At 36.5% G+C, this 19,355-nt stretch overlaps 1 protein-coding gene across 10 annotated transcripts in view; it reads left to right on the top strand.

The window, feature by feature from the left end:
* The window catches only part of RBFOX1 (RNA binding fox-1 homolog 1), a 691,795-nt gene that overhangs the window by 606,583 nt on the left and 65,857 nt on the right, over nucleotides 1–19,355 (top strand). For all 10 annotated transcript variants that reach the window (XM_026049083.1, XM_026049093.1, XM_026049092.1 and 7 more), the window contains 3 exons: nucleotides 2,683–2,775; nucleotides 4,536–4,596; nucleotides 10,250–10,303. In XM_026049083.1, coding sequence (XP_025904868.1) covers nucleotides 2,683–2,775; nucleotides 4,536–4,596; nucleotides 10,250–10,303 — 208 coding nt within the window. The remainder of the gene's footprint in view (nucleotides 1–2,682; nucleotides 2,776–4,535; nucleotides 4,597–10,249; nucleotides 10,304–19,355) is intronic.

The raw sequence follows: 19,355 nt of genomic DNA on the forward strand, positions 1-19,355 counted from the left end.
CAGAAATACAAATACCTGTGCAGCTCTATATTTCATATATACTAGCATAAATACATATGTGTATGCACTGTGTTCTATATACATTATTTTTGAGATCCATTTAATCAAATAACAAAGTTTCCAAACCTTCCAACATGCAAATTTGCCTATTATTAAATAATTTGACAGATGCATAGTATGAGTCAAGGTTACTGTTGAATCAACAGCGTGTAAAATACAGTTTGTTTTAGTGTAGATATATCTAGTTAAATATGTGATGAACGAGCCTGTGTTCTGTGACTGCTTCTGTGTTGGATAGGTAAACTTAATGAAACATTTACATATATAAGATCCTCGTTTGAGTAGTGTTAAATATGGAAATAAGTAAAACATAAAAAAATTGACAATGGGATTTCTTTTCAGGATCTTTGAAGTTCCTGTCTTATCTTGGCTTGTGCCTCTCCTTCATATCTTCTTCTAATTTTTAAAATAATTAAGTTATTATCTTTCACTTGTTTGAAGAAAAAAACAGCTTGCAGTGCTTTGAGCAAGTAAGACTTGATTCAAATTTCTGACTAAAAAGCTCCCACCAAATTTTAATTTCTTGCAGTGCTGAGGAGGAGTCGGTTGCTCAGCAGTGAGGAGGGAGGCGAGCAAGTAGATTGGGGGAAATTCATGCTCTTTCTGAGCCAAGGGTCATTGGATCGATTGCTGCAGTGATGGTTTCTGCTGCGGAATTCGCCTGGTGGCATCTTAAATTACGAGCCTTTTTACAGAGCTATTAAAAAATGGGGAGGGCTGAGGAAGCAATGAAAGGGGAAATAAAAGTTGAAAGTGAGAGTGTTGTGTGAAAAAGGCCAGGGCAGGCCCTTAAAATGGAGGGATTAATATTGAGAGGGGGAATTTACTTTCTCTGCCAGGTTCCCTGTGCTTTGGGGAAGGGAGAGTTATGTGCTTAGGTCTTGCTGCATGGGGTTGAGGTGGGAAAGTTGGGAGTCAGGTTGTCTGGGAAGGGTCTGCAAGTGGAAGTGCTGGTGGAGTGGTTTTTGAGCTCAGTAGGAATTTTAGAGAAAAAAAAATTAAAAAATTATACAGTAGATTTAAACAAAATAGGTTGAAGAGGATGGAAAACATACCACGACCATATAAAATATCTCTGTGTTATAAACCAGCACATAAATGCATTCATTAAACAGGTGAATAACCTGTGTTTTAAAGCTCAGCCTCGGTGATTTCTCAACATTTGTCTGTGAATCCCTTTTGTGTTGGTATTGCTGGCTATTCTCAATGCCTGTGATAGTACCTTTGCTTTCCTTTCATTTTCCTCACCCCTGTGCCTAAAAAAAAGAAGGAAAAAAAGCATGTTTTTTAATATATTTTTAAGTCAGATTTGTGTGTGTGTGTCACTATACATGCATTTTGTGTACATCGTATACCCCATATGCACAGTAGGTAGATCTGCAGAGAGTAGGTGACAGAACCGATTGACGCCCGAGCACAAAATTGAATGAAGGGGTGGCCGAAGGCTGCCGCGGGATGTGCAGGGATGTGCGGCACTGCCTGCTCCTTGCCAAGGTGCTGTGTGTAATTTGTAAATGTGCCTTACCCTGACGCACCAAGGGCGAATGAAACTCACTTGCTGGGATAAATTCCCAAAGCATCCGAAGGCATCGCAGTGGTACCACAAGAGCAATATTTCAAAGGGTTGGTGTATGTTTTTACACTGTTTGCTCCATGTTTGGCTTTTAAAAGATTTACAGTTACAAGCAGTGTGTAATTTTGCACAGTAAAAATGAATGTTAGTAAGACTAGAACAGGTAGTTTTGCCTAATGTTGTCAAGTATTTGGCACAGTCAGAATTTCACATTAGTCAAGTGTTTTCCTGCCCCACTAGCGTGGGAAGCTTTAGCAGCTGCATGTTTTATCTGTGAAAAGTAATGTATGGAATTAATAAATGAAACAGTAAAACTTACTCAAAATGTTTGCATTTTTATTCCTTTCTCAGAGTTTCTTTTTCTATTCACATCATGTGATTTTTATTTGCTCTGTTACTACAAGAAAGTTTCTACTTAGTTCTGAAAGTGCTTTGGTTTTGTTGGTGGTTTTATTTTCTTTCGTTTTTCTTTTATAAAAAATAAGTAAAGGCTGTATAGTTTGACAAAAGTTTAAGTTACCCTAGTGTTGCATGGGAACAATGTTTCTTACGATCACAAGAGCATGATTAAGTAGGCAATGTTTTAGAGGATATTGACATTCAGTGTTGAATTTTGTGCACATGTTTCTTTTATTTTGTTGAGATATCTGCATGTCATTATAATGTGGTTCATTTTCTTTTCTCATTATTTCATTTTTTTCTATGTGAAGACACTGTAGTTTATTTTAATTTCATTTTCTTATCGTTAGATTTATTTTCCTCTGTAGTGACATGTAGAAAGGTATTTTTGGTATCATTCTTTGAATTCTTCCGAGGGTATTATCTAACTGAAGACAGAGAGGAAAAAAAAAAAAAAAATTGTTCGCATTTGTCGCTTATTTATTGCACATCTCAATACAATTATAATTTTTTCTAATTTGCATGTTACAGAAATGAAGCGAGGACAAGAAAATATTAAATTAAAGAGAGAGAACATAAGCAAACAAGTGGTCATTGACTGAAATAATAATGTGCATGTTGTTTTCCCCCCTTCTCCCTCCTGCATGCAGGGATTTGGTTTCGTAACTTTCGAAAATAGTGCTGATGCGGACAGGGCGAGGGAGAAATTACACGGCACCGTGGTAGAGGGCCGTAAAATCGAGGTGCATGTTCAAAATATTTTCCTTTTCATCTTTTTTATAAATGTCTGCTTCACTCTCATTTGTTGTTTCAGATGCATCATTGGTGTCTTCTGTGTGCTCCCCTTTCCCCTTCCCATTGTTTATATATATATATACTTATATATAACGAGAGAGAATCTGGCCTTACTTGGGTTTTTTATTATGATTTCTTTTGTAATTATTATTATTATTATTATTATCATTATTGCTGAAAGGTGGATGACAGATTTGGAAAAAAAATGAAAACTTTAATATTTTGAAGTTATTATTTTGAATGTTTTGTAAATCAATGGGTGCAGTAGATTCCAAAAACCAGCCAACAAAAAATTAAAAAAAGAAATTGAGAACAACAGAAAAAAATGTGTGACAGACAAAACACAAACAAAAGGTTGTTTTTTTGTTCTTTTTTGTTCCTTTTTTTGGTTTTTTTTGTTCTTTTTTTTCTTTTTTTTTCTTTTTTTTCTTTCTTCCTTTTTTTTTTTTTTTTTTTTGCTGCAGGGTTGATGCGGGATCCACAGTGGCTTTCAAAAAATTCCGATTGGGAACGAAGCATCCAAAAGATGTACAGGAAAAAAAAAAAGAACCAAAGCCAGATTAGAACCAAACCGCCCAATTTTAACGTTGCCTTTTTAACCTAACCATCCGGCTTCTTTGGCCGCGTGGCCTGAGCCATTGGCATCTATTCCAAAACAAGCACAAACGCCTTTCAGTACCACTGGATCCCCTTCAATACTGCCTCCGTCGTATTTGTTAGAATTAAAAAAAAAAAAAAATACCAATTGAAAATGCTGTCGTCTTTTGAGTAAGATGTTGCATATTTTGCCTTTTCATTTTCCCCCTTCGACGGTAGCGCTTAGGGCCCTCACCAAACTCTCAGTAACCATGGTAACTGTATACATACCCATGCTGGCGATGGTGCTGAATGGTAAGTGGAGAAGTCCATCTGCCGTTTCACGTATTTAGCGCTGATATACCACGTGGATTTTTTTGACTTGTTGTATTAAGTTTTCTTGATGCTACATTTTTTTCTATATTGGTACGCCTGTAATTGAGTGTACGTTTTAAGCAAGCCTGGGAGGCACTGATTGGATTGAGGATATGACTTCGTGCACATCTTACTCAGATTGTTAACTCCATATTGTGTTAAATAATGCACCCTCTTTTTATCCTTTTGTTAGCTGTGATTTTAAAGCTTGAATGATTTTGTTAATTCTTGCAATGAAAAAGGCTCTTGTTCCAAGTGTTGAATGCTAGATGTTGCTTTTCCAATGGTACTTCTCTTCTAAAGGGTTATGTTGCACACTGCTAAAATTCGTTTGTCCCTTTTTTTGACATTTTCTTTGTTTCCTTGTACCTTGTCTCTTTCCCCTCTACTCCACTGCATGTTCCTTCATATAAACTTTTTTTTTTCTGTTTTGAATATTTATTGTATCAGTGTTATCATGGAATACAAGCATGCTCTTAAGTCTTAAATTCTGCAGTACCTTTTAATTTGCTTTTAATGTCTTTTTATTAAAGTTTAAATGATATGATGTTGCTTTATTGAAATGATTTGTAAGTTAAAATGGTTATGAAAGTAAATGTAATTATAAACAGTATGATTTTGTTATGCACCTGTTGCCTTCTATAAATTAAATTGCATTTTATTTTTTACATGACTAATAGCAGTAATAATGCATGCATTTAATAGTACCGTGGGCCCTCCCTGTAACCCTTTCTAATTCGGTGTTCTATGTGCTTAGGTAAATAATGCAACAGCACGTGTAATGACAAATAAAAAGACGGTCAACCCTTACACGAATGGTAAGTGCATGCGATCTCAGCACCTTGTTTGGATGTCAGTGCATGTGCAAACTCATCCCTGTGCCTGACGGGAGTGACCCCCATGCTGATGAAGTGTCCTGGTCCTGCGTCTCTCCTGGGGCTCGGGCAGTCCAGGGATCCCCTTTGGAAACTTGTTGCAGATGGGCCCTGGTTCCCTTTGTGCAGAGCTCTGCTGTGCGTGCAGCGCTCTGCTGGATGGGAGTCTGAGTGTTCAACCTCAGGGGTTTTTGGAGAGGAAAATGCACCTGGGAGGAGAGCACAGTTCTTGTCCAGCCACGTGCAGTGTTAATGTTGCGATAGATGAGCTCCTCACAGGATTCAGTTTTCCTTGGTGATGGAGGTAAGGAGGCCAGTGAAAGGAATGTCTCTGTCAACCATGAGATACTTTCCAGTACTGAGACGTGCATTTAATTGTATTAGATTATATTCTGTGTCGTTCTTTTGCAATTTGCTAAGGGTAAAGGGCAAACTGTAATTGGATGTTGTTTCCTTGTTTCCTTTTTTTTTTTTTTTTTTTTTTTTTTTTTTTTTTTTTTTTCTTTTTCTTTTTTTTTCCCCCTATGGAGAATTTAAATCCCAAGTTGCTTAAAAGTTCTAAATCTGGTATTGACCTAGCTATCACTGTAAAGTTACACAATAGTGATAGAAGGTCATCTACAGCTATTTGAGAGGTTTGGAGACAATCAATTTTAAAAATATTTCCTTTGGCAGTGCTTAATTACTTGCTCAAGAAGTGATTTGTGTTCGCTAGTTCAGAAAATTCTAACAGGATCCTAACTGAACCACTTCAAACAATAACACATAAATTGAAGTTAATGGCAATTATGTTTTCCAGTTTTACTAGACCACTTGCTTTCCCATTTAATTTCATTTTCCTATCCAAGAGAGAGGAGATGAAATGTGCACATAGATCAGGAACAGTTTCCACAGCTAGTTGAGACTCTTCTTGTTTTTGAAATATAATGGCCTTATTTTCTATATTTGAGCGCTCATTAGTGAGGTTTTAGTAAAAACTAGGGCAAACAGTGGCATTAATTTTTAATGAATGAGTCACAGTCTTTTTCCTACCCCAGTGAAAAATAAAATAAAGTAACTACCCTCAATCTGACATGTGATTATTGAGCTAGTTAAAGTGATCTGGAGAAGACTAGTCTGAAATTCCTCATACTTTCTCAGGAGCTGTTTTCTTTCTCATTTTGAATGCAAATATGCCTATGTGCCAAATGGTGCAGGTGGGAAAACCTCCTTCACCTGGACTGGCTTGAGACCATGAAATCTTTGTGCATCTAACCAGAGAGCCACGCAGCTTGTCTTGATTGCAGAATAATATTTTGCTGCAAAAAGGAAGCTATATTGATTTGATGGCATGTGATAGTGTCCATTTGCTTGTTATATTGAAATGACAAAAGGATAAAAATAGTGTCGGTATAAATTATGGTGTATTTTTTTGCCTGCATATTGTCCTAAGGATACGGAACTGCTATATATCAAGTAGTGCATCCAAAGACGGCTGGAAACAGAAGTCTGGTCATTTTAGTGAGAAGTGCAGTGTGTCCCCTACATCGCAGGCATTTCTTGGCCCACACACTGTCATTTCCTAGTAGCCAGAAGACAGAAGCAATGCTAATTTGCTATTAGAAGTGTTTCCCACTTGAAATGTTTGTGTCTGTCCTTTCCTATCCTGCTCCGTCTGGACAGGATGTTGCTGGCAGCTGGAGCCAGTGCAGTTCAACACATAAAACCCAGCCCTTGGGTTTGGGAATCCATGCCCCAAAGGACAGCAATCTGCTGCACACATTTTGAGGGGTTTTGAGGGCCAGGGCAAACTCTGGTCCATCCATTTTGATCTTTTCGGGGTTTTTTTAGTGCTTGAGATCCCCCAAAGTTGGGGGAAGCAGTCCTGTTCCTCTAGCAGAGTCATTGCCATCGACAAGGAATGAAGTGTAGATGACAATGTGCTTCATTCGGTTTAATCAGGATTTCTGTTATCAGTCATCTTGATACTGTATGATTCCACTTCTTCCTCATTTTTTCAGGAATTAGCCAACGCTGTAGGTGATTATTAAAGATCACTGGTGTCTAAAGTAAAGGTCCCTTCTTTTAAATAAAATAAAAGACTATATGTTTCTGTGTCCAAGCATATTACCATTTTAAAGATGCTTCTTGCGCATGTAGCCTGGAAATTTTATTTGTATATACATACCGATTTAGACCTGCTTCTGTTTTAGTAGATGACTTGATTTTTAAGTGTATTTGGTGGCTGAAGTGTATTTGGTTGACAGGTTTGCAAAACAGAGCCAGGACATGTCCAGCAGTGTTGTGTTATGTGAAACAGACATTATATCGTGCCTTAATATTGACTACAAGTTAAAAATTGCACTGTGTTTTGTCTTTCATTCCTCAGTGTTGCTGGTTGCTGATAACAGGGCTCATGCTATAAATACAATTGCAAAACTCAGCAGGTTTTAAAACAGAATAACCTGGATTTTTTTTTTTTAATGCATGCAGCTTCATTTAGATAAGTGGTTTGCTTTTGTGTGCTAGATGGTTTTCAAAAGAAATTTGCTTTCCACAGACTTTGAGCGATTCCTGAATGGGTGGTTAATAAAAGTCCAGTTGCCAGCAGAGTTTCTTTCCTGTAAGGGTTTTTTTAGAGAAGATGCTTTTGATGGCTGACCTCGTGTACTTAGAAAATATGGCCAAGCTTCTCACTGTAGTTCTGCTTGTTTGGCAAAAATATTTCTGAGACATTTTTAGAGATTCCAAACTATTGTGCCCCCATTTCATCCATGAAAATCAAATTATGAATCCTACAGAGTAGATTTATTTGTCTTTCTGAAGGCCATGTTACAATTTGGGATGCCTGCCCAGTGTGGTGGGGAATAGAGAATTATGCAGGAGTAGCCTAAGAGAACCTGAGCAGTGAATGAGGAATGTGAAGCAGAGATCACTAGGGGGAAAATATGTTTTAAAGTTAATACTTGCATTGGCTTGGATTGGAGCCTTCGGCTGGTCTGAACTTGGGGATTCGAAATCAGAGCTTGGGACCATTACCAGAGATGAATTCGCTCCCCTTCCCCTCTGCTGCCTGCTCTGTGCACAACGCAGAAGGCAGCAAATGGTGTCGTGGATCTTTTTTTTTCCCCAGAAATGTTCCTCATGCTTATGCATGCTGAATCTGGCCTTGGAAGCAAAAATAATCCTTCTACGTAGCCGTGTCGACCACGTTCCACCAAAGCTTGTTGGCACTCCAAACAATGGAATGATTCCCTTCAGTGCACTGAGCTTGCAGGTCTTCAGAGGAACATACAGGGTTGCTTTTGTGGCGGGAGGCTTGAGGAGTTTCTTCACCTTTAAGTTTTGAGCTTTTGCAGTTTTGTCTTAAGGAGATGACTCTGGTGACAATCGGACAAATGCACAGAATGGCACCAGCTGCAGGGAGTGCCCAGGTGCTGGAGCAGGGGTCCTCACCACCCACCACCCTTGCAGTTCAGGACCATCACCTATGCCACCCACAAGACACCGTTAGGCTTAATTACCATTACTTTAATGCTGAATATTACCTGTATAAGCCTCCAAAACTTGCATGATGCAGCTATCAGAATACAAGTGGAAAGGAATAAACTAGGAGAGTGACTTTCATCAATCTACATCTTTCCGATGTTTTCTCTTTTTCTTGAACAAATTATAACACTGTTACTGTAGCTTCAAAGCTGAAAGGTAATGAATTTGAATTATTCAGTAAGATATAGAATTCTTGCAGTTATACTGAAAGTCTAAATATTTGAATGATTGTGTATCGCAAGCAATTTGGCTAAGAATATTCGGCGTGCTATGACGTTCCCGAATATAATACCGTGATCCTTAAAATTAAAGGGGTCAGGTGGAAATCCTGTGATACTTTGAGAAGGAAAGTCATTTTAGCCCTTCATTGTTGGCCATTTTCCAGCTGCCACAATTATCTTCTGAGTATGTATAGCAGCACTGGGGAGCATACCGTGTTGTCCTTTACTCTGGATTTATTAATGAATTGTCTTTCTAGAGCATCCATCCTCTCTTTTGTTGATCATTTAATTAGTGATAAACAGTTACAGTGCATCAGATACAGATAGTGATATATTTTAAGTAAGTGTATAGAGGTTTCTATTGTGTTATTACTGGGATTTTATGTTACATTTCATTCAGTATTATGGCCTTACAGTCTTTACTGTGTTTTTGTGTTGCATGCTATGGCCGGGGCAGGAACAAGCCTCAATACAGTTTGCAGTTAAATTCTTCTGAACAGCAGACTTGATTTTGGATTTTAGAAACCTTTGTTCCCCTGACTTGATTATATGTAGCCGTTTTGCTTCCAGCAGCGTAGTTGTATAATCTATTTAAAGAACCATTGTTCTTGAGTTTATAAAATGCTTTTCTCAGATTTTTTCCCCCTTCTTTCCTCTTAAAACAGTTCCTCCCACCCTACTGTTTCAAACTTACTTTTGGAAAACCCCTAATTTTTCAGTCCCAGCAGTTCACATCAGCCACTTTTTAAAACTGAGAAATAATTGTTCAAACACTGAAAGAAAAAGGAAAAAAAAAAAAGTTCTCTGGAGGTTGGGGAGTGGTTCCACTGTTCAAAACACAATGATAATTAGTGTTTTATCAGCGCGAGGAACACTTAAAGAGTTTGCCATTTTTTCTCCTGCTGCTCTTTTACCTTTTCCCTTCAGTTCCTCCACCACTGTTGTCTTGAGCATCACGTGTGCTTAAACATGGGCTGTGTTTGAGCAGCCAGCCTCTGTGCTCCAGGCTTACTTGGAAGAAGGGCATCAGGTGTAAAAAGAGCAATTTTTGGAGTTTGCCAGAACACACACAAATGAATTTGCCTTGATTCTGTGGTTTTGCATGGGCTTTTTGCCCTTGCTTCTGTAAAAAAAAAGTGGTGATAATTTAGGGCAAAGGCTGCATTTGTATGCTTTAGCAAATGCAACTGCAGCATGTCCTTACATGCACATTGCTTTATAGCAGTGTGCTAACATGCATTTATCAGCTGTAAATGCAACTTGTGCAGCCGTTTCTGTTCCACATCTGTGACCGCTTCAGTGTCACCGCAGACCTTCCTTGCAGTGTGCACACTTTTGTGTTGCCCAGAGTAGAAGCAAAATGCTCAGATTACTTTATGGCCTTGTAACCTATCATAATGTAAGTCACCAGCACTTTTTTTTCCAGCAAATACAACTCTTGTGGCCTCTGCAGCTTGTAACCAGAGACTAACAGCAATGCAAAGAGTAGTAGTGCTCTGGTCCTGCATAATGTAAAGATATCTTAACTAGTTAGGTTCATAACTGAAGGTAATTGTCCCTGTTAATTGTGCATCACAGCCAAGCTAATTCACCAGATAATATACCTCAATACTGTTTCGAGTATAGACCTGTCCTGAGAATGGCTTGTTTCATTACTTATTTCCATGCTTGAGAGTGTTCTGGTTTTAAAGACTAGAGAAAATTGGAGTATGCCTATAAAGCCTCTATTAAAATGACCTTTTCTGAAGTCATTCTATATATATTCTGCTAATAAAAAAAAAAAAAAAAATCAGTGTCATTATTACAACTGCAGTATTAACTCAGCTATGTTTGTATTTTTGCTGCAGGCTGGAAATTAAATCCAGTTGTTGGTGCAGTTTATAGTCCAGAATTCTATGCAGGTAAGGAATCTATTGTTGTGTTAATATTGTGCTTTATTTTCATGTTCTTTAACGCATGTTAAAAGCACAGAATATGCATTCGGTTGGAGATTTTGTTTATGTGTTACTAACCATTTACAGGTTTATAATCCAGAATTATAACAGTTACACAGACAATACTAAATTTTGAATAGATGATGTCTGAATACTTTTGTGTTGGAAAACATAATATAACATGAAATGTACAGCAATATCCCAGTCTTACATTAGATTTTGTTTTGTTTTGTTTGTGTATTTCAAAAGTCATTTTTGTTTGAGTAATTATTTAAGCCTAGTGAAAGAAAAAAAACTGGTAAACCTTTACTATGTATGCATATACATTAACATGTACATGTATACACATACATTTACATGTACGTGCATAGATACATAGAACAACTGTGTTCCCATTTTTTTTTCTGAGCATTTTTCTTTCATTTTTCTATTTAATCAATTTCTTAACATTTTTGTGTTTATAATCTATTTCATCTCTTAATTCTTTGCTGAGGCCAAAATCTGATCCTGCTTACAATTTGGAATTAATGAGATTTAGCCTTTTTCTGTTTGAACTCAGAGTCCTGGCTAGCAATTCTTTCTACATTTGCAACGATAGCCTTGAAAACCAGGTTGTATCCCAAAACCCAGGTGATTTGTGAAGAGTTTGAGTTAAGCCCACAAAGCACTAGAGAGACATAGAAAGGTCATTTTTGAAAGTTAATAGTTGAAATTTAAGGCAGAAATAATCATGACTAATTCTAATTAGCATCAAAACTGTTTTCCCCTGTTAGTTTCCTAAATCATATATGAGTCTCCAGTGAGTTTCAGGCATAGCTTTGGATGTTTTCCAGTTTTCTGTTTGGATCCATTTTTCAGTTGTTTCTGTTTGTGGGTGCCCACGAATGTGTATACTAAACACAAATACCTGTTAATGTCTTTAGAATCCAAAAGTATAACTACTATCATACATAGGTAACTGAAAATAAAGAGGAGAACATAAAATATATTCTTCTCAACAAATTGGAGCAAGAGGAATTCCAGATAGATATTAGGAAAACATCTTTCACTGGCAGTGATTAAGCACTTGAGGAAGCTGCCTGCAGAATCTGCGAAATCTCCCCTCATGGAGACACTGAAATTTCTCCCAGCCGAGGCTGAACATGTTTCGGTAGTTCAGAAACTTCAAAAGACAGAACTTGTTCCGTGGGAATATTGTTACAAACCAATATTAGTATTAAAGAAGCTTCCTTGAATACATCCCGTGTACTATGAATAGATAACAATGCTGGAATTGACGTATTTATTGGAGTCAGATTTATTTCCTTCTTTAACCTATAAAACAGGAATTTAACATTGATTAGGTTTGAGCAGTTAGCCAACCAACCCTGAACCTGCATTCATTAAAGTCAGAGTTATTAGTCATTTTATATAAATGACTTTGTGTTAATGACAAATATAATATTCCCATAGTACAGTAATCAATTTTCTAATACGTATGCAGAATTAACAATCTGACTTATAATTGTCTCATGAAGTAGGGCATGAAGAGTTCACATAGTTTGTAAATTAAAATCAATATTTTCAATCTCTCCTGAAGGTAATTTTCCTAATTTACTGGACTTTTCCCTAACATTTATTTTGTCTTTTAATTATAAAATGGCAGGTTATTGAATTTTTTTTGTATAACCTCCTAAAGCCCAAGTGCGTTTTTATTGCCAACACAAGGAAGGTGTTTGCCCTTCTTAATGAGAATCTTTAATTACCATTTGAAGAGTATTAATTTAATTTTATGAATTATGACATTAGTTCTACTACAACTATGCAGTTCTACCAAGGTACTTTATGTTTTGTTTCAGAATCTTTGTCCTATTCATAAGTGCAAGCCCACCAGATGCTTATGCCCTTTATGGAATAACAGACATTTTTTTCACAGTTATATATATATTATATATATATATATGTATGTTTAAGCAATTTAATTAAAAAAAAGGCTCTGTAAAGATTTCTTAAAAATAACAACATAGTACTTAAAGTTTAAAAAAATACTTTGATATATCTTTCCTTTAGGGGCACTGTCCCTCACCTCTTACTTGTGGAAGAAGTAGTTGTACTACTGAAGACTATAAAGTTAGAAATGTGATTTCAATATAGTCGCAGTATTAATTATTTGGTTTAATTATGGTTTCCAGAGCTGTTATGTTAAAATTCTTCCAACTATTTCATAGTCAGTGCAAGAAGTTCCTTCAGCTCCTAATAAATGATGAAAAATTTCTCCACTTGTGAAATAAAGATGATACATTTGCAGAGAAACTGTTGATTTAAAGCACCTTTAATCTTCATAAATAAGTAAAAAAACAGAAGGTTATACAAAGCTGTCAGGACGGCACTGATGAATGGCAAATTCACCCGTTTCTCAATTGCTGGTGAAGACACACGCCGCAAGGCTTAACCGTATTGTACATCATATCTGCCAACTCATTTCTGTGATTAAATATTCCATCAGTGTGGGCTATAAGGCGGTAAAGCTTAACAAGATTCATATGATGCATCACTTGAATACACATAACTCACTTCCTTGGCTAGAGAGCACCCCGCGTGCAAAAGAAAATTAGAATTGAGTTAAATTACTCCCGAAGACAAGATCAATAGGGAAAGGAAAAGATCCCCTAATGCAATGCAAATCTAAGATATAGTTATGTCCTGACAACTTGAAGCAGACAATTAAAGTCAAATAGGGAGAAACATAATGTAAATCAACTCTAAAACCTTGAAGATAATGGTAAAAGTAGGACCGGTGACATGATTGTTATAGCTCTGGTTTTTTCTTCTGAGTATACACCTCTATAAAAGAAAATCTTTATTAAGAAAATATATACCAGGTAAAAATGGACACTTTTTTAGATAAGATTCGCAGTAGATAGATGTTATGTAAGTATTTCTGAGGGGCTGGAAAATTGTGTATTTCCACAGGAATGCTATTAATTTTTATTACTGAGTGACCCTTCTAAAGCTTTTTTTTTAAAAAAAAAAAAGAAAGAAAAAAGAAATGGCCAAGTCTGTAGTATATTAGAAGATTCCCCAAATTTAGCCATGTGTACAATTGTTCGATAACCTTTGGAGAAACGACAGCGATGATGGAGATTGACAGTGACGGGTTCATGAAGTGCCAGTTGAAGCCTTCTGTGATGATTCAGAGCAAGACTCTCTAATGATGGTCGGTTGGGAACGCACTAGAGGACTGGTGGGGTACATCTCCATCCACTGGCAAGTCCTAAAATGACCTTATGTGGAAAGCCAAAGGACAGTGTTTTCATCAGCGATCCATTTCATCATTGCACGCAATTCTGCTTTTCAATATAAGCATATGGTAATTCACGGGTAATTTTTAAAAAATCTGCATTCCCTTCACATAGCATCTCCTTTTAATGAATCAAAGCATACTGTTTGGAGGCAGGTGATTTTCCTTCTTATGAGGAAGACGTGCTTATTGAAGGTATCACTTCCATTTCTGCATATAGTTTCCAGAGAACTGTTTATCAAGTTCTCAGGCAGGTCTTCATGAGGAATTTAGTAAAAAAAACACTCTCTGGTTTATCTCATAAATTCTCCATGTGAATTGAGGCAAATTATTGCTTTATTTATATACTCATCCAATTTTAAATCCATCCCACAGTGATCCATAATTATGCTATGTTAAGCTAGAGCCCTATCCTCCCCCATATGTTCATATATGATTGGCAAAACACAGACGTACAGATTGATTTCTCTATTGGGAGTGCTATGGAACTTTCTTACCATAATTTTATTTTTTCTATAACGTTACTTTTTTTTTTTTTAATCTACTCATTTATTTTTAGACTCTGTGTAAGGCATGTGTGGTACCTAGTCTTCCTTGCAGCGTGTCCTCATGCTCTGTGAGAACGTAGAAGATTCTTTCCAGCTAACGTTTTTGGGTTGAGGCCATTCTTGTGGTATTCGTCCCATGCTCCTTCAGCTTATTCTTTCACATAATTGTACTTCCAGAAGCTTTGAACAGCTGGATTCACTACATAAATAGTCTTAAATCAGTGAGGAATATTGTAGGCACCCACTTTATTTGGCAAGCTAAATACTAAACTAAGCTTCAACTAAACTAAACTTAAATAAAAAGAGTCCAGAGGAAGAGAGGAGTTTCTGTTATGTGTGCTAACACTAATTCTCTTGGCCCATGTCTTAAGGCAAAGGTTTCTGGATTTCAAGAGCACCTGGGATTCTTGTTTTTGCTTTCTGTTCTTTCCCTTTGAATTTAAATTACTATTGCCTTAGCTCAGCAAATACCATAGAAACACTTCTCAGTGAAAGTGCTTGGGGTCTATCAAGCTGAATTATATGCTTACACAGCAGTTCTAAAACCTAGGGTAAAAGTTCACCATATCATATCTGTAAAGCAGAATTTTTTGGTGAAACTTGACTGTTTGTCACTATATAATTTAGTTTATCTCGTAATTCAATTAGACATGCTTAGATTCAAATTCAGGCCTTGGCTGCAGTTTATCACAAATAAATTTATTCTCAACATTACTAGCTAAACAGACTAAGTAGTGTTCTGTATAGAGAAAAATTAACTAACTATTGTTTACTATCCCTTCTGTTAATTATACAAATATGATCACTTTAAAAGCATACAACTAAGCTGGAACTGTTGTTTAAAAAATCATAATGTTGAAATACCATCGTACAAATGGGAACATCCCAGTTAGATTAACAGCACTGATGGTAGTTAATGCATTTCTAAACTTCTGTGGAGCTGTTACAAGCCATTATAGTCGAAATATTGGTTTATGAAAAATTAATAAAGCCAGTAGAAAATGGAATTCAGCATCTGTACTAGCTATTTACACAAAAAACTTCCAGAATTAATTATGCCTTATGCTACATTATAATGAGGTTTTCATTAAAATGTATACCGTTATGGAAACTAAACAAGGATTATGCAAAGAATAATGCCAATGACTGTTATTTTGTGAAAGATTAATTCAGATAATTGGTTATACATTTCAATCTGAAGCAAGGCTAATCGACGTATATTTATCATTGTATTGAAGTCTGCACATTTTTAAGAGAAAAATCCTAGATTCTGTCAGTATTAGCCTTTTAAAGCTGTTTCTTTGGTTTGAATTATATATTTAGTAGCACAGTATGCAGAAAGTTCTGATCTTGTTCCTCTGATCTCTCAAAGAAATTCTATACACTTGGTTATTTCAAGGTAAACCTTGAAGTATAGGTTGAGCTTTATCATGGAAGACAGAGGACAGGTAAGATTTTTATTTCTTCAGTGTAAAAGTTCAGGAAGTTTAACCATGCTCTTGTATGGAGGTTTCACTTGATGCTGGCGCATGATCTTGTGCACAAATACAGTATGTGAAAAAAACCCCACAAACTAGGTATTTAGTGGCAATTGGAGTTCTTGCAAAAGGGAGAGGAGGTGTTGGGAGAGGGAGTTGCTTTGGGATCCTCTTTCTTGGGGTTCACCAGTGAAGACCAGGGCTCTGGAGCTGAAAATGCTTCCCAAAGTTGAATCGGGTGCTGCTGTATTTGAATGAAGGATGTGCTGAGTGGCACAGCAAAGCCAACAGGTTGATGGAGATGGCATGGGTGCAAAGTACAGACATGAGGCAGGGAGGCAAGTAATACTTAGAAGAACAGAAAAAGCCTATTTTAAGCAGTCATTGTAAGGAAGGAGAAAATAGGGCCAGAACAAAAGAAAAGGTAGCAGGATGCCTTTCCTGATCCTGAGGTCCTAACTCAAAAGCTTGTTTTTCTCTTCAAGCTGGCAGCATAGAAATGCTTGTTGGGAGAGATTTTTGGATACCATAGAGTCCAATTTCCCTCCTGAAGCAGGAGTAGCACCAGTGCTAGCTCAGGTCATCCAGGGCTTTGCCTGCATCCACAAAGATGCTAACTGAGGACTTTATTTGAGTAGCCTATTTCAGTATTGAGCTGTCCACTTAGTAGAAAAGGGTTGCCTGTTTTGGAAGCTGGAAAGATAATAGTTTGTTATGGACAACAAGCAAAACTACTGTTCTCTTTTTCTTTTTTTTTTTCCTTTTCAGACAGGAATTCAAATGATTTTGTTCTTATCAAGCAAGGCGAACCAAAAAGAAACCAAGTTACTGGACTTGGTGGGCCCCTTCCGCCCTCCCCATCTCACCCAGTAATGTCACTCTTTGTTATTTAATGTAAGCACCACATAGAAGAATTATACTCATTCTTATGATCACTGCTTTTTTTCTAATTTTGGCTGTATCGAAGCTCTGTATTGTCTATTCACTTTGATTTTTTTTCCCGTTTCCTCTAGTTTGTAGTAGCATCACCTTATTGTCAGTGCCATTTATCACTCTTCTCACTGAGTGTGATGTCTAAGGAGGCTCTTACAGTTGACAATTGTTAGAGCTGTGCTTAGAAATTTCTTTGAGATTAATCATTGTTAGAAAAATCATGTGTTCCAGAAACCATATCTTAGGCTCTTCACTGAGTGCTGCCATCCCTGCTGTTTATTCAAGCTCGAGAAATTATCACTGGAATCAAAAGGACAGAAAATGTTTTTTCTTTAAGTATGAAGAATTTCTCAGTACTATAAAGGTTAAATATAGAAGAAGCCTAATACTTATGTAGAAAGGTTGTTGTAAAAATTCAGTTGTAATCTCTCAGATTTCCCTTCTTTCATAATTTTAAGCGTTACTTTTGCTAATAAGACAAAAGACAACATTCTGGTTAAACAGGAGCTATATTGACCTTTATTTGTCATTACAGCTCTTACAACTTCTTGTTCATTAGCTTCTTTGTTCATTTGTTTTTAATGTGGGTTTAATTAATTTTTAAAGGGCTATAAAGCAAGTTAAGTAATTGCTTTACTCTGTAAGAGAAACTTTCAAGAAAGAAATAACATTTGGACCTCCCTTACTTAAAATGTCATTCTGGTGGTTAGTAAAACATGTTCTGCGGCTTCCTGATAAGTGACAGATGAAAAAAATGATGCTGACAGTCTAAAGCTATGTGATTATAAACATAATGCTGAGATTTTTTCCCCGACTGTCTTCTTGGCCTCCTCTTGTTAATATGTTAGTTTTCAGCATTAGCAGAGCCTTGGAAGAAATCTAGCTGTGATCCCCACCTAGCACAGGTTGGTTTGGTTTGCAGAGCACGTTTATGTGCAAGGAGTAGATTCTTTTTGCAAGAAACCATCCTGGAAGCCTTGCTGCCTGTGCACACTAAGCATCAAGTGTCACCTCAAGGAGAGATCAGCTTTCAGACCAAATTTGGTCTGAAATTTCAGACCAAAATGGCTTAGTATCAGGTATGGTGGGTTTCTCTGTCTCAGAGGACCAGGCAAATCCAACCCTTCAGACTGTGTGAGATGCCAGAGATGCCATTAGAGAGGCCTGATATAACTCAGTTCTTTATATCTACTGATAGTGTCCCATGAACTACTTGACAGCATTGGCTTAGCCTTGGCATCCACACTGTCTGCACCTGAGCACTAGGCTCTTAGGCATGTGATAGATGCCTAATAAATTAGAAGTGAGACCAAAACTCAAATACTAAATAAGGATATATGAGGGAAAAAAAAAAAAAAAAAAAAACAAATCAGATAATAAATAAATGAACAAAAAGTGCAGTTTTTAAGAATCTCTCAAAGGAGAGTTAAAGACAAAATAGAAGGTGACAACCAAAACGCTTCAGTCTTTGGGTGGGTATTTGCTGTTAGAAATGTGAATTGCAGCTATGCAGAGGAATGCATTCCTCTGATTTGGTAGAATAACAAAGCTAGAAAGGTCCATGAGTTAGGGCAGGCAGGTAGACAAACTGTTCTGCAATGTGAAGCATAATACCTTAATATTGTTAATATAATTAAACTGAATTAAAAACATCTCTATTCTATTTTCTTCTTCTACATTTCCTTCCATGTCATTTTGATCACTGGATTACAGAATCCTCAATATTTTTGTAGAACAATGCTTTCATAGTACTTATTGAAAGAAAATTTCCAAATAGTGAATATTCATTTCCTTATATATTTGTGAGCATAGATGAGGTTAAGCTGTAGTTTATAGTGGCAGATAATCCCTGGTTTTGTTCTGTCAGATTCCTTTTGTGAACACCGAGAAAATCTTTAAGCCTTAAGCTGCTTCTAGAAAAAAAACAACTTTTTGGAAAGTTTAGAAGCATTGTTTCACCTTTTTTGTAATGCCTTTTTTCATATATTCTCCTAAAATTCTTTAATCTGAATGGAGCTAAGGGAAGAAACAGGCTAACTAAAGGAAGGATTATGCATGATGATTCAGTTTTTCCTCTTTTACATTCTCAAATATAGCTTGTAATTTAGAATAATTTTTATGTGCAAATTAAGAACATGCATCAGAGTAAGAGAATTGAACTGAGGGGCTAATAACCCCATTTATATTTTTGAATCGTGAATTTATTGGTGTAAGGAAATAGATATTTTACGTAGGAAAAAATATTTTGACACAGTACGAGAAGTTAAAATATAATTCCTACATGGCTGTGGTAAAACTAGTTCTTATGCTCGGGATGGAGAGTTTGGAGAGTTTAAATATGTATATATAACAGAATGAAAATAAAAAGTGGGAAAAGCAAGGGTTGAAGGAATTTCACGCGTAATTTTTACCAAAGCTACAAAATGTGTTGCTCATCCACATTTTACCTAAATTTTGTAAGCACTTACAACCCCAATATGCATGCTGATATACTGAACACTAAACACATGTAATAGCAGAGATAGGTCTGTTTCTCAGAAAGCTCATATCATAAAGGCATAACTAGGAAAGCATGTGGGAAATATAGGTATAATAAGCCATGTGCTTAGGGTGGGATAAAAACAAGAATCTTGAATAGAATGTTTGAAGTAAGAGTGCCAACAAAAGTCTTGGAGATCCTCAAGTCTTTTTTTTTTTTTTTTTTTTTTTAAATAATAATGTATGGACTTATTAAGTCCATAATCCTTACATAAGTATAAGTATTTATTAAGTAAATGCAG

The sequence above is a fragment of the Nothoprocta perdicaria genome, unplaced genomic scaffold, assembly GCF_003342845.1.
Source record: "Nothoprocta perdicaria isolate Ctin4 unplaced genomic scaffold, notPer1 scaffold_59, whole genome shotgun sequence".
Taxonomy (NCBI): Eukaryota; Metazoa; Chordata; class Aves; order Tinamiformes; family Tinamidae; genus Nothoprocta; species Nothoprocta perdicaria.